Below are 14,704 nucleotides of genomic sequence, written 5' to 3' on the forward strand. Positions count from 1 at the left end.
CTCCGCCCATTAATGCCGCCAAGGATGCCTGTGACCTCGTCGAATGTGAGTGAACCTCCAATGGGTATGGTAGGTTCGCTGTTTTATAATAAAGCTGAATAGTTCTCACCACCCACCTGGATATGGTCTGGGTGTGTGTGTGGCCCTCTTCTCCCTATTGGTGCCAGCATAACAAACTAAGAGCTGTTTATCTATTCTGAAAGATTCAGTGCATTTTAGGTAAAACAGAACAGCTCTACGGACATATAAAGTATGTAGTGACTGTTACACCCCTGACATGGGCGATGGTAAAAAGACTGGGAGTACTATGTCCTGTGTTGTATGGAATTCTGATATCATCTTAGGTCTAAAGTCCGGTCCTGACCTTAAAACCACCTTCCTGTTGTGAATTTTGAGAAAGGGAGAGTCTGACCATAGAGCAGCAATTTCACCTACTCTCCTAGCAGATGTAATCACTATGAGAAAAGCCACCTTCCAGGTGAGAAATCTAGGGTGACACTTAGCTAATGGCTCAAAGGGTTTGCTCATCAAATGAGTCAAAATCAGGTGTCGAGACCATTGAGGCATTAACTTGGCCACAGGAGGGAAAAGGTTCCTCAAACCTTTCAGAATCAATTTGGATGAATGGTGAGAAAACACCGTCGTTCTATCTATCGGAGGATGGAAGGCCGATATCGCTGCCAAATATACTTTTATTGAGGAGTTAGATAAACCCTCTTGTTTCAAAAGGAGTAAAAACTCCAATATCTCAGCTATAGAAAAGTCGGATGGATCCAAGGATCTAAGTCTAGCCCACTGGGAGAACCCATCCCCCTTGTAAGCATAAGATTTCCTTGTAGAATCCCTCTTAGCATTCAAAATCACCTTTGTGACCTCATCAGAGAAACTGCCTTCTGTTGAATCAACCATGCAGTTAGTTTCAGTCGGGGTAGATTGTGATGTAGGACCCCTCGGCAAAGCAGTAAGTCCGGGTGTAGAGGCAGACGGTGCATCACCCCCTTGGATAATTGCATTAGGCGGTGAAACTATGGCTGCCTGGAGCAATATGGATTTACTACTATGACTTGTGACTTGTCCATCTGGATCTTGTTGACCATAAGTGGTATGACAGGAATTAGAGAAAACACATTAAAAATGACCTGTCCAAGGTATCTGAAATGCATCCCACAGAGAGTCCCTCTCTATGCCCCCTCTGGAGCAAAATAGGGGGGCTTTTTTGTTTTTCCCCGTAGCAAATAAGTCTACCTCTGGGAAGCCCCAGTTCAGGAATACTGTTTCTATATAGTATATAATATATACAATCGCTTTATGGACCACTCATGATTGGTTGAACCCAGTTTGCTTAAAGTGTCCACAGTAACATCGGATGTTCCCAGGATACGAATGGCTTGAATGCTGGTGCCGTGATCTATAGCCCATTCCCATGTTGCAATAGACTCTCTGCACAGTCTCTTTGAGGCTGTGCCTCCTTGCTTGTTCTGGTAATACATAGCTGAACAATTGTCTTGTCAATATTTGCACGTTTGCCCTGTACAATATCTGCAAACGAAATAAGCGCATAACGAACAGCCCAAAGTTCCAATACATTAATATGCAAATTTCTTTCCTGTTTTACTATCTACCATAGGTGTAAAGCTGGCCACAGTGAGCCCCAGACGTCGATGTGTCAGTGGTGATAGTGAGATCTACCTTCCTGAGACCAAAGTCCATGCCGCGCATAGCCTGTTCTACTGGGAGGAAAGTTTTATTGGCCTTGCAATCAAGAAGAGCACCAATGAACTGCACTTTCCTTGAAGGTGTCAGACGGGACTTCTTGAAGTTTATGAAAAGTCCCAAGTTTTGACAGGAGTGGATGATAAGATCAACATGGTCCTGCAAAGCTTCCCTGGAGGGAGCAAACACAAGCCAAATGTTTAGGTATGGATATATGAAGCACCCCAAGGTGCGTAGGTGTGCTACTATTACTGAGATGCATTTTGTAAACACTCTGGGTGCCATAGCCAGGCCGAAGGGAAGTACTTGATATTGGTAACTGTTGCCATTACAAGTAAATCTGAGATATTTCCTATAGGAAGGATGGATTGCTGTAAGAAAATAGGCATCCTTAAGGTCCATAACCGCAAACCATGAATTATTGAGAATCAGTTGTAGGACCATGGTTAAGGTTATTATTCTGATTTTTTTAATAGAAATAATTTTTTTTAAACCTCTCAGATCAAGTGTAGGCCTCACACCCCCGTCCTTCTTCTGAACAAGGAACAGCCTAGAATAGAAGCCCCATAGGGACTCAGAGGGGTCCACTTGATATATGGCTCCTTACTGGAGTAGGACCCTGAGTTCAGCCTGTAGGCTCTCAGAGTGGTCGTGGTTGCTACAGTTAGGAAGACTCAGAGACGGGAAACAGTTAAACTAAATTTTAATAATCAAATTGTATAATGTCAAGAACCCATGTATCAGATGTAACTGCCTGCCAAGCGGAGAGGTATGACGTTAGCCTATCCCCAAACACAACTGTCTAATCCGAATCTATTCAGAATATCTTCATTTGTTGAGAAGCATCTTTCTCAGGGGTGTTGTTATGCCCTTGGCACGGTTTATGACTAGGCCTCCTCCTCTGATATTGGCCCTGGTAGGGGGAACTCTGCCAGGGTTGAGGATACTGGTAGGGCTGGTAGCAGTGTGATCTGCCCCTGTACTACCACCGTTGTTGCCAGTGTTGGTGCCTCTGATTGGTTGGTTGCTTTGGAGGGAGGACCCTGTAAGAGTGTGCCGTTTGCCTGTCTTTGCAATTCTGGGATAGGTATTAGTCTGTCTGCAGAAAACAGGGTCTGCCCTTTGAATGGCAGATCTTCTATCCTATTGTGTCTCTCTAAAGGCAAAGCAGTAGATCGCAGCTATGCGTGTCTGTGAAGTAAAATTGCAGATGCCAGGGCCCTGGCTGATGAATCAACGGAGTTGCGCCATGTTTATCTGCTGCTTCAAGAATTTTAATGCTTCCTCTTGAATGACCTTGGCCAAGACCTTATAGTCCTCAGGAAGCCAGTCAATAAAGGCAGTCATTCAGTTCCATAAAAATATTTGATATGCACCCATGATTGCCATGTAATTGGTATTGCCATGTAATTGGCAATCTTAATATTTAGGGCTGAAGAAGCATAGCTTTTTCTGCCTAATATGTCCAACTTCTTCCCCTCTTTATCAGAGGTAGTTGAATGTGTGCCCTGCCTTGGCTTTGCTTGCATCTTCTCTGTCACAAGGGATGACGGAGGAGGGAGTGTGAAGAGGAAAGCACAAACATCTTCCCTGATTTTGTAATAATTTTCCACCTTCTTAGATGTTGAGGCAACGGAAGCGGGCTTCTCACGCAGGGATGAGATCATATCTGCAAATTCCTCTGTGATGGGAAAAGCGAAGTTGGCAGGATTTTCAGAACAGAGATGCTGGAGAATTTTCTCTTTCAGCTTCGGTTCAGTGGAAGCGATCTCAATATCGAGAGATTTGACCACACGTAAGAGCTGTTCCGTATACAGTTTGTAGTTGTCTGTCAGGGAGATGGTCACTTTGTCAGTAACAGCCTCATCAGGGGAAGGTTCAGATGGCCCACTGGGGCTTCTCTCAGGGGAATATTAGTCTTGTTCCAGTTCTGATAGTTGGTATACTAAGGATGATCTAGACATCTGTTAAGTATGACATTGCAATTTATGTTGAGAGAAGCCTTCAAAGGTAGAAACTACAAACTCTGTTTTATAAGGTTTACCCAGCCCCAAACTGTGGTGTGATGGTTCAGAGCGTTGGAACCAATTTCGGCAAGCGTGTGATCAGCAAGCTCGCTGTGCATCCTGGGTACCAGTCCAGGGGTTCAGCTGAGCATGAGATTCAATCAGTTCCCCTTCCTTCCCAGAATGAATCGAGAGGGAATGTGAATGAAAGGAAGGAATGCATGGTCGTTCTGGTTCTCGCACCTCTGGTGTTGAGTGAGGCTTCTCACAAGCAGGTTTATGTTTCTCCTTTTGCAAGTTGACGCTTCTTAGCCTTGACCATTTTTCTTGGTGGTTTCGAAGACTCCAAAGGTAAGTCTTGCTTGTCAGATCCAGGTTCCTTTGGATCTGAGCGCTTCAGATCTGACTGCTCAGGCGCGCTCGGAACCGGACACTTCTTCTGAAGGTGGTTTAGGCATCGCGTCGGCTCCGACAGGCTGGGTGAGGCCGATGGTGGACAGATCTATGACTGCAATGCCACAATCATGCTCCAAGTTTCCAGAGTCAGGTGTTGGGTCCGAGTTGGAGGCAACATCGGATCCATGGAGCTTTTTGAGGGATCCATCAGATCTGAGCCTTGCCAAATTTGGTTTGCGTTGGAGTCGGGCGGTCCGATGATTCAGCGGTGGCAGAAATGTTAGCCGCTTCAGTGCTAGGACCGGCAGATGCCAACAGAGCCTGCTTCCATAGAAGGGCTTTGAGCCTTCTGGCCCTTTCTGCCCATGCCTCGGGGGTGAAATCTTGGCAGTATTTGCAAGCTGCCACGTTGTGACCCTCACTCAGACAAGCAAGCGTGTCCGTTAGTTTGAGTCATCTTAGTAGCACACAAGGCACAGCACTTAAATAAAGGTTTGTCAGCCATGAGGCCAATACTCAACAGTTATCCAATGAAGATGGCCTACTCAATGCGAGCAGACCGCAGATCACTGTAAAGAACCTCTTCAACCAGTGGCAAAAGAGGAACTGAGGTGAAGGGGCGCCATCTCCCAGAGTCAAGTCAAGTCAAGTCAAGTCAAGTCAAAGGAGTTTATTGTCTATAGCCATAGGCTGTCACAATTCACCAAACACTGACTAGTAAACAATTAAATCCCTTATCACAGTTTGTATATGTTACTAAAATTAATTAAAACAATACAGTATGCCAAACTATCCCAGGAGTCACGAAACAGCCTCATTCAGTATCACCTTAGATCTTATCTTTTTGGCTGCAAGTGCCAACTGAGAGAATCTATAGGATACATGATTATCAGTGTCAGATAACAAAAACACAATCTTCTTGATTTCAGAGTATGTATTTGTCACTGATAGGATTCTAGCCAAAAATTTAGCTCTGGGTACACTATATAATGGACAATAAAGTAGGTAGTGGGAAAGGTTCTCCATTGTAGGTAATCGACAAATGCAGGTACGATGTTCCATAGGGGTGTGAGAATAACGCCCTACCAAAAGAGCTGTCTGCATCATCTGAAAGCGCAGAGCAGTGAAAGGCACTCTGAGGTTGTAATGAGAAATACTGGCTAGGTAGGGAGATCTTGAATGGTCACATTTGATTAGTTTATACCAAGGAGCTGGCTTAGATTTTGACATTGATAGCCGATCCATCACTGCATCTGACTTATAGATCCACTCCTTAAGTGGGAGGTTGTTGGCTGACACCCCTAACAGGTCATCCAGGATAGTATATCTTTGGCAAATGGTGGATAGTCAGGGTGTGTGGGGTCTTTGGATAGAAAGTAATTTACTGATTGGCAACTTAAGGAGTTAAGAACTGAAAAATTTGATCCTTTCCCAGTATTTTAAAACCGCAAGGTGTACCCGCGCCCTAAGGGAGGGGAGTCCTGTTTCGGCCCTCATCAGGGCGGCAGGAGCACCTTTGGGTAAAGCCAAAATCCATCTCAAGAATTGGTTTTGGATTACCTCAAGGCTGGTTAGAATGCCTTCCTTCCAACCCCACACTTCAGCTCCATATAGGAGGTGAGGGGCTACCTTGCTCTTAAATAATTTCAGTGCTGGATCTATCAGTCGACACCCCTTTGTATAAAAGATGCTGAGAATTTAACCAACGCAAGGTGTATCTTCCAATTCAGAGTCTCTTTAAAGGTTACCCCTAGATATTTAAAGGAGCTGCACCGTTGGATTGGGCTGCCAAGGATGTTCCAGTGGGAGATTTTTGGCTTTCTCCTGAAAACCATTATTTTTGTCTTTGTATAGTTGACATTGAGAGCTTCTTCGTTACAATAATGGCCTAACTGGTTTAAGAGTCTCCTCAAGCCGATCTTGGTCAGGGAGGTTAGGACCATGTCATCTGCGTAAAGGAGAAACAGCAGTCGCTTATCAATGTTAAGTTTGGCAAGCTTGGAACATAAGCGGGACCTATTGATTGAATCGAATGCGGCAGCCAAGCCAACAAATGCTACATAAAGTGCCTTTGTTGGCCTATTTATTCCAGATTAAGCCAGTTGGTACAGTGTTTGACAGTGGTCTATAGTTCCAAGACCTTTCCAAAATCCCACTTGTGTGGGATGAATTATTTTTTCAGTGGTCGCCCAATTTTGCCAGCAGATATTTGCTATACAGTTCTGCTGCTGTGTCAAGTAGACTTATTGGTCTATAATTTTGCAGGTCAGATTTATCCCCTTTTTTGTGTATAGGTACCACTATGGTCAGCTTCCATCCAGAGAGGATTAGGCCTGAACCATTAATCTGAGTAAACACCCTAGCCAGTACTGGGGCCCACCAGTCTGGGAAGGCTTTATACAGTTCAGGTGGTAAGATATCCTCACCTGGAGATTTACCAGTGGGTAATGAGGCAATTAGTCCTCTAATTTCAGCTTCGGAAACTGGTGTCCATTCTGGCAGGACCAGAGAATCCTGATGTACAACCGGTTGGCAAGTCCAAGTTTCCTCCGGTTAGGGATATTGAGGCCCGAAGACTTTATTAAAGTAAGTCGACCAGACTTGGTCTGGAATAAATGAATCAATACGGAAGTAGAGGGAACTTCTTTTGAATGCAACCAAGTCCCAAAATCGTGAGTCATTTCTTTCAGATATTGTGCGATCTAACTCATTCCAGAGACATTTAACATGTTCTAATTTCTTCTGTTTAATTAGAGCTTTATACTGGGACCTAAGCATTGTTAGACTGCTGATCCGAGCCCTATCCCTATTATGCCTGGCCTGTCTCATAGTGTGGTGGAGTTCTTTTTTAAGCGCTCTGCATTCATGTTCAAACCAACCACTTTGAGCATGGAATATTGACTTCATAGGCCTGTTGTTTCTTAAAACAGGTTTAAACTGGGAATTAATTTCATCAAAGATTTTAATCACATCTGTGGTGTTTTGTAAAAGAGATGATCTCAGTCTACTCACTTCCAAGGATGACAAAGGTATTGGATATGATGCAATGTACTTTCCCAGACCATTTGAGCCTCCTAAGATTGGGATTCATGCTCTCAGCAAGGTCTGATACTGGTTTCGCTAGGACATTAATGTTGGCGGTAAGAGACAGTCTCAAAGAACAGTGATAGCTTAATGTTACATCTAAAACCTCAATTTTAAAAACCCGGTTAAATAGATCAGGGGATATGGCTATGTAGTCAACAGTGCGGGTACCTGATGCCACCATGTATGTAAAGGACCCCCCTGTGGAATCAAAAGAGGTGCCATGCAAGACATGCAGGTTGGACAGAGAAAGCAGTTTCAGTAGTTTAAGGCCAAACTTATTTACTACTAAATCCTTTGCTGAGCACTCTAAGACATGGGTGTTTGTAGCAATCTGTGTACTCGCACCATCTCTTGCCTCAAACTTGCCTGCCCCTATTCTCGCGTTGAAGTTTCCGCATAGAATAACGTGTGCATTTGGGTATTGGGAGGTTAGCCTATCAATCATGTCAGACAGAAGATCCCAGATACACTCACCTTTCTGGGGTGATAAGCCCCTAGGAGGGATATATACATTAACACAGAGTAGACTTCTAAAATGATCACGTTTGAGAAGTAGGACCTGAAAATTATTAAGGCAGTTATTCTCTAGCACTTGTACATCTATGTTTAGGTCCACAGAGATCAAAATAGCCAACCCCCCACCTCCCCGTCCCTTTGAGTGTACTTTAATCACAGGGACAGAATAGACCCCGTAACCCTGCACAATGGGGAGATCAGAGTTCTGGATCCAGGTTTCCTGCAAACAAAGAACATCATGATAATGTAAAGTCTCCCAGAGTCGCTCAGTTTTGGTGGGAAAACGCCATGCAGGTGCTTTGGAGTCACGAGCACCTTCTAGTGGTTTAAAAGCTGTAAAACCTCATTGTTCGGCAGGCCTGCACATGCGCAGTACTATGTGGGACTGCACAGAAAGATGAACAATGCACATAAAATCCACAGGAATTAGCACAACACATTTCTAAAAATGATTTACTTGATGAAGGATTAGGGTGATGGAGTGAGATAATGGCTAGCAGTGCACTGATTTAAATCTACCTCCACTAAACTGATATTCCTAGAAATGTCAAAAGCTCAAAGAAACTTTTAAATCTTTGCAACTGCTTGGCAAGATCGGTTGGCATGGAAGACACTGTCTTGCCCAGGACCACCCAGTGTACTTCACAGCTGAGCAGGGAATTCAGCTTGACTTTTCCCACAGCCCAATTAAAAATGCCAGTTACATCATCGCACAAGCTCATAAAATATTTAAATGGCCAGAAAATATATGGACATGGCATTTTTCATCTTAGGGTTACTGGATGTTTTCAACAAGGAATACAAAACTTTTATTGCTATATAGATAGAAATTTACAAAAAGCGTGGACATTTTAAAACCATAGGGGAAATGTTCCTTTCAAATCTTCTCCCAGAACATTTGAAGGGGGGGGGGGGGGTTAAAAACTGGAAATATAGGCAATAATTTATAAACACAAGATTGGATCCAAAGTTTTTGTTCCACACACAGTAGAGCTTTCTACCAATACAAGAAGTTTTGCTTCAGTGGAAGAGTTGTACAGCTGATACAAAATGCAGTGGTGCATGTTATTACGAGAGTGCCAAATAAGGCACATATAACATCTTTCTTACGTGAGCTGCATTGGTTGCCAGTGGAGTACCGGATTAGATTCAAGGTTCTGGTATTGACCTATAAGGCCCTGTGTGGACTGGGACCAGCGTATCTATGGGACCGTCTCTCCCCATATATTTCCCGGAGGATACTCCGATCAGGGGACAAACAGCTATTGGTGGTCCCTGGCCCCAAGGAGGCCTGCCTAGCCTTGACTAGAGCCAGGGCCTTTTCAGTCCTGGTTCCCACGTGGTGGAACGCTCTGTCTGCTGAAATCAGGGCCTGGCAGGACCTTCTATCCTTCCGCCGGGCCTGCAAGACAGAGTTGTTCCGCCAGGCATATGGCTGTGGCTGGACCTCCGCCGGCCTGAAAAAAAAGGGGGGTGTATAAAATCTTAACCCTCCCTATGAAGGCTGTCCACCATCCTGTTTTAAATGTGTATGGGTTTTTATTGTATTTTAATATGTTGCTTTTATTGTATTTTGTATTTTAATATGTTGTTATCCACCCTGAGCCCGCTTGCGGGGAGGGCAGAAAAGAAATTTGAAATAAATAAATAAAATAAATAAAATGTGTGCCACTTGTAGAAGGTTCTTATGTCAGAGGAAGCCTCCACTGTTAACAGAATGAAAACTTGACCTAATCCAATGCAATCCTATGAATGTTTACTAAGAAGTAAGTCACATAGTATTGAACAGAACTTATGCCCATGCATAGGTTTGGAAACTTAAGAAGAAGAAAAATGTATTTTAGATACAGTTACAACATTTCAAAGTACCTGTAACAACTCTATTCAGGCAATATAGTGATAAATTTACCTAGTATTCACCTAAGGATAGTGACAAATACACCTTAAGGATCCGCATGCTTATATCATAGTTTTGCCAGTTAGGAAAAATAAAAATAAAACAGAAGTTGGGTTCAGCAACACAGAAGTAAATAAAGGGGAGGGGGTGCTTAATTTTCCAAGAATTTTCAAATAATTCTTGTTTTTCCATTCAAGCAAGGAAACTTTGAGCATTTGCTTCTCAAAAAGGCAGCCTATCTTGCCTCAAGATAAACCTGTACTGAAACCGGGGGGGGGGGGGGGGCAGTGTTAAGCCAATCTGATATACTGTCACATCACAGTAAAAATATCCCTATTGCCCATGCCCAACCTTCTGTATACTACCTACAGCAACTCTCTGGATCCTGGTCAGCATATATGCATCAGCAGCAGCATGCAGAAAATAGAAGAAACTTCTATTTTTAAAGAAAAGACTCAGAAAATAAGTATTCCCAATAACATAAAGAAACAATACAATTGCCTGGTAAAACAGCATAAAACCACTGACCTAATTAAAAGTTTAACTCTAGCCAAGGTATCCAAACTTGAATCAGCATTTATTCATCTTGTGTATATTTTACTCCACCTCACTAAACAATACATCTCTGCAAATACTAGCATAGCTCAAGTATTTCTCTCAATAAAATCAGTGTTAATAAGCACTCATAGCTGGATTCTGGACTTTCATTTTGGGCTTCACAAACTAAAAAAATGGAAGAGCTGCATTAACTGAAATAAGCGTCTTGATTTTTTCAATGTACTCTTTCAATTGATGTTAAATCGAAGGCAAAAGGCAGGGTTCACTCTCCCATTATAGCAACAAACTTCAGTGATCCTCAGCCTCTGTACTCCCCCCATTTCCTTATATTCACTCAGAAATTAATCACTGGCATAGCAAACTATCTTTTTGTAAAGTCAAACAACAAACTACGATTTGTTCTCTCCTCCCTCCAAATCAAAATTAAACCATGGGTTGGAATGCTGGTTTGGAAGGCATGGAACAGCTTGTGGTTGGGTGTAAGAATAAGCTATAATCTTCAGCAAAAGTGGAAATGATTAGTTTATGAGCCAGAAACAAAAAAGAGAGGGAGGGGTAAGCCTAAGGGACCACTCCCCCTTGATCCTGTAATGACAGATAAGGTTTGTCATTATGTGTGAACCTTGACTATGTTGAAAAAGGCCTGGGTTTGTTTCAGGAAAAAAAATATACTTTGCAGACTCCCTGAAAGCAATTCTGGGCTAAATCTCTGAAGATGTTTTATATTCTTTAAAATTTGGAAATACATTTTAACAAGTTAAATTTACTAGCAATACTACTGACAGTTATTAACTCTGAACTTTGGAGCCAAGGTTTTTTTTAGTAGTATGAATAAGCTTGAAACTGTTATTTTAAATCATTCATGTACAAGTGTTTCACATACTCAGGAAAATATTTTTTTTCAAGATTCCTCAATGTTTCCAGTTTTCAAACTGAAGGAAGGTGAGTTAAAAAATGTCTTCCCTAAATTTTTCTTGAACAGTGTGTGACACCTCATTTTTGTGTGTGCTATAATGAACTTCCATTATTATACAAAATTCAAAAATGCCTTGGCATACACTGAGAAGTGTGAGGCAATAGAGGACATATACTAAAAAAAAGAAATAACTATGCTACATAGACAGGATGGTGTAGACATTTGAAATCCCTGAAGCAAGCTAGTCAAATAAGGAAATGAAAGATAATCAGCACACTAGAACAAGATATCCAGTGGCAAACAGATTCCTGATCCCATTTGCCTCCAACATGAAAAGCAGAGGACGCATTTCCTGGGAAGAAGTAGTAATGGGAAGATGTGCATCTGACTGGCAGAACAGGGTAGTGTCCTACCCACAGAATTTTGTGCCATGTTGGGTCAATCTCCTTATAAAGCTGTTTGTAATTTTGATTGTTACTAAGCAGTCGGAACAGTAGTGTAATCTACCATACTGTCTTGAATTTGTAGAAGGATCCATCCTCTTAAGTTAATTCAAAACTGATCTACTGGTCAAAAACTACTTAATGCAAAATTCTATTCCCCCACCCCAAAAACAGTAAACAGACCAGTCATATATACAGCACTCATTACAATTTTTGTTCTGCCCTCAGAAGAGCATTGTGAGAAAAGTCATTAGTAAAAACTAAGGCAAAGCACAAAATGATTAGCTTTAGACCACCCAGAGAATCTATAGCTGAAATGGGACTTGAACACAAGACACTGCAGAAAAACAATACAGTTCAAAGGGTTATGCATATCTATGACTGCATGCAGTACTCAGAGACAGACTTGAAAAGATCTGCAATCCTGCTTCATGCAACCTATCCACCCTACTCCAAACTGTGCGATAACTCAGTAGGAACTGCCACCCAGAATTAGGAACAACTCAAGAGGTTTTCTGTATTCCAATTTTGAGTCTTAAAAGTTTTCTAAACCATAATGCAAGGTCCTGAACAGATATCTCAGTAATAGAAAACAGCTTGCCACCATGTATTAAATTTGTTAACTGTTGTTCTAATTCACATAAAGAATATATGAAGTTGTGTTTTATCAAATCAGATCACTGGTCCATTTAACTCACTACCACTTACTATAATTACAGCAGCTCTCGAAGTTATCATGACTTAAGACACAAAGCTATATAAAAATATTAAAAGATGGCATGCTGGATGAGGCCTGAAGTCCCATTTAGTCTAGAAACTTGAATTATAGAGAGACCAACCCATTGACCTGAAGAATCAGGGCATAGAGGCCAGGGTATTCAGAGGTCTTCTGCCTTTGAAGAAGTTTCCTTTAGTCACCTTGGCCAGACATATCCTCCATGAATACATCTAATCGCATTTCAAAACCATCTATGCTATTAGCTATCATGTAAACCACTGGCAGTAAAGTCCACAATTGCTTGTACACAATTTAGTTTCCCAATATCACAGTGAGATTAAGCTAAACTTTTATCACATTTAAATCATTCAACACTTTAAAAATATTTTATCAATAAACACATAGCATATTAATTGTTCCCAAAATAGTTTACATTTAAGCAACAAAGAATGCTTCAGAATGTTGAATATGTCTACAGTATACATAGGAAACATCATTATCTAAGGAGGTTGATTATACCACATAAAAATCTTCATACTACAAATTGAGTAAAACCATGTCTTTCATTTCACTCTTTCCAAAAGTAGTGTGTGTGTGTGTGTGGGGGGGGGGGATCATAGGATAAATTTCATCCTCCAAATTTCTCTGGTTTTCCATCAGAAAAATGGAAGGGGGGGACCTTGGAAAAACACACCAGATTTTTCCAAGCCATCACATCTTCAAATACTGAGAGTTATTTTTAACCGCTTTACCAATAATCCCCAGCATAGAGTTTACCTTTTTACCCATACCACACAGTGAGTTAGCATTCTCACTGCGCTATCCACTACTGCTCCAAGATCCCTTTCCACTTATCAGCATATAATTACAGTCAGGATTTTTGTTCTTCTATATACTGTATATATCACTTTGTACTTACTTACACAGTGCTTCATTTGCTACATTGTCACCTACTCACTCAATCTGTAGAGTTCCCTTGGAGCTCTTCACAACCTGCTTTGGTTTTCACTATCCTGGATAATTTGCTATCATCCGCAAACCGGGCCATGTGGGATCCCATGGTTGCTTCCCTCCATTGTTTATGAACTCTCCAGTCCCAGTCATTTAATCAATTTTTAATCTATAAGGGGACCTTGCTCTCTTTGCCTATGAAAAACAGTGTTGCACTTACCTGTAACTGTTATTCATCTAGGTCTTCCATGCAGGCACACATGGGACTGTGCATGCACATGCCTGCCAATTTTGGATATTCTTCATAGCTTGAAACCACTAGGGGGCGCCCTCACCCCTCAGCGCACATACACGGCCACTTTTCCTGACAAAAACGGCTCCAAGTGGTGGGGCGCCCCCAACTCACCCTCAGTCCTCTTTGGCCACTGTACCCCAAGGTAAGTACCAAGAGTGTTAGCGGGGAAGGAGGGAGGTTATGTGTGCCTGCACGGAAGACCTAGATGAACAACAGTTACAGGTAAGTGCAACACTTGTTTTTCATCTGCGGTCTTCCTGTGCAGTCCTACATGGGAGATTACAAAGCTTAAATACCTGAGTGGCAGCAGTGAAGTGTAGTCACAGGAATATCGACTGCAGAACCGCTGTGCCCACTGCTGTTTCCTTTCTGTCTAGGACGTCCAAGGCATAGTGCTTGACAAACGTGCCAGTTGAGGCCCATGTCGCTGCCTTGCAGATATCCTGGATTAGAACCCCTCTCAGAAAAGCTGCTGATGACGCCTGGGACCTGGTGGAGTGAGCATGAACTTCCAAAAGACAAGGTAAATTTGCAGTTTTTTAACATAACAAAATAGCCTAGATCACACAACGAGCCAAGGTTTGGGAAGTAGCCTTCCTACCCTTTTTTGGACCGGAGAAACACACCAACAGGTGAGAATCTATTCTAACAGATTTTAAACGATCTATGTAAAAGAGAATCGCCCTACATACATCTAATGAGTGAAGGGCCTTTTTGGCTTCCGAATTCTGATCATGGAAAAAAACTGGTAAAGTTAACTCTTGAGAAAGGTGGAACTTAGAAACCACCTCCTGCAGGAAATCCACCTTAATCTGAAGGACCACTTTTTCAGCATGCATTTTCAAATAAGGGGGTTCACAGCATAATGCAGCCAGTTCCCCCACCCTCCTGGCTGAAGTAATATCCACCAGAAACGGTACCTTCATAGATAGAAAATGCAAGGGGCATGTTGCTAACAGTTCAAAAGGTGTTGATATTAGCTTAGTCAGAACCAAGGGTAAGGACAACTGAGGGACAATAGTCTTAATGGGGGAAAATAAATTATTCAAACCCTTTAGAAACATGTAATGGGAGAAAACTGTCTTCCGATCTATCAGAGGATGGAAGGTGGAAATGGCCGCCAAAAAAAACCTTCACAGAAGAATTAGACAAACCCCCACAGGAAATCCAGAACTTTCAGTAAGGAGGAAGCCAGAGGATCTAGCCCC

The 14,704-nt window shown here is 42.2% G+C and overlaps 1 protein-coding gene across 2 annotated transcripts in view; it reads right to left on the reverse strand.

Annotated features, from left to right (window-relative positions):
- Positions 1–14,046, reverse strand: part of FBXO11 (F-box protein 11) — a 133,670-nt gene extending 119,624 nt beyond the window's left edge. For both annotated transcript variants that reach the window (XM_054985767.1, XM_054985759.1), the window contains exon 1: positions 13,793–14,046. In XM_054985767.1, coding sequence (XP_054841742.1) covers positions 13,793–14,042 — 250 coding nt within the window. In that variant the 5' untranslated portion in view covers positions 14,043–14,046. The remainder of the gene's footprint in view (positions 1–13,792) is intronic.
- Positions 14,047–14,704: the final 658 nt, after the last annotated feature.

The sequence above is a fragment of the Eublepharis macularius genome, chromosome 1, assembly GCF_028583425.1.
Source record: "Eublepharis macularius isolate TG4126 chromosome 1, MPM_Emac_v1.0, whole genome shotgun sequence".
Classification (NCBI taxonomy): domain Eukaryota; kingdom Metazoa; phylum Chordata; class Lepidosauria; order Squamata; family Eublepharidae; genus Eublepharis; species Eublepharis macularius.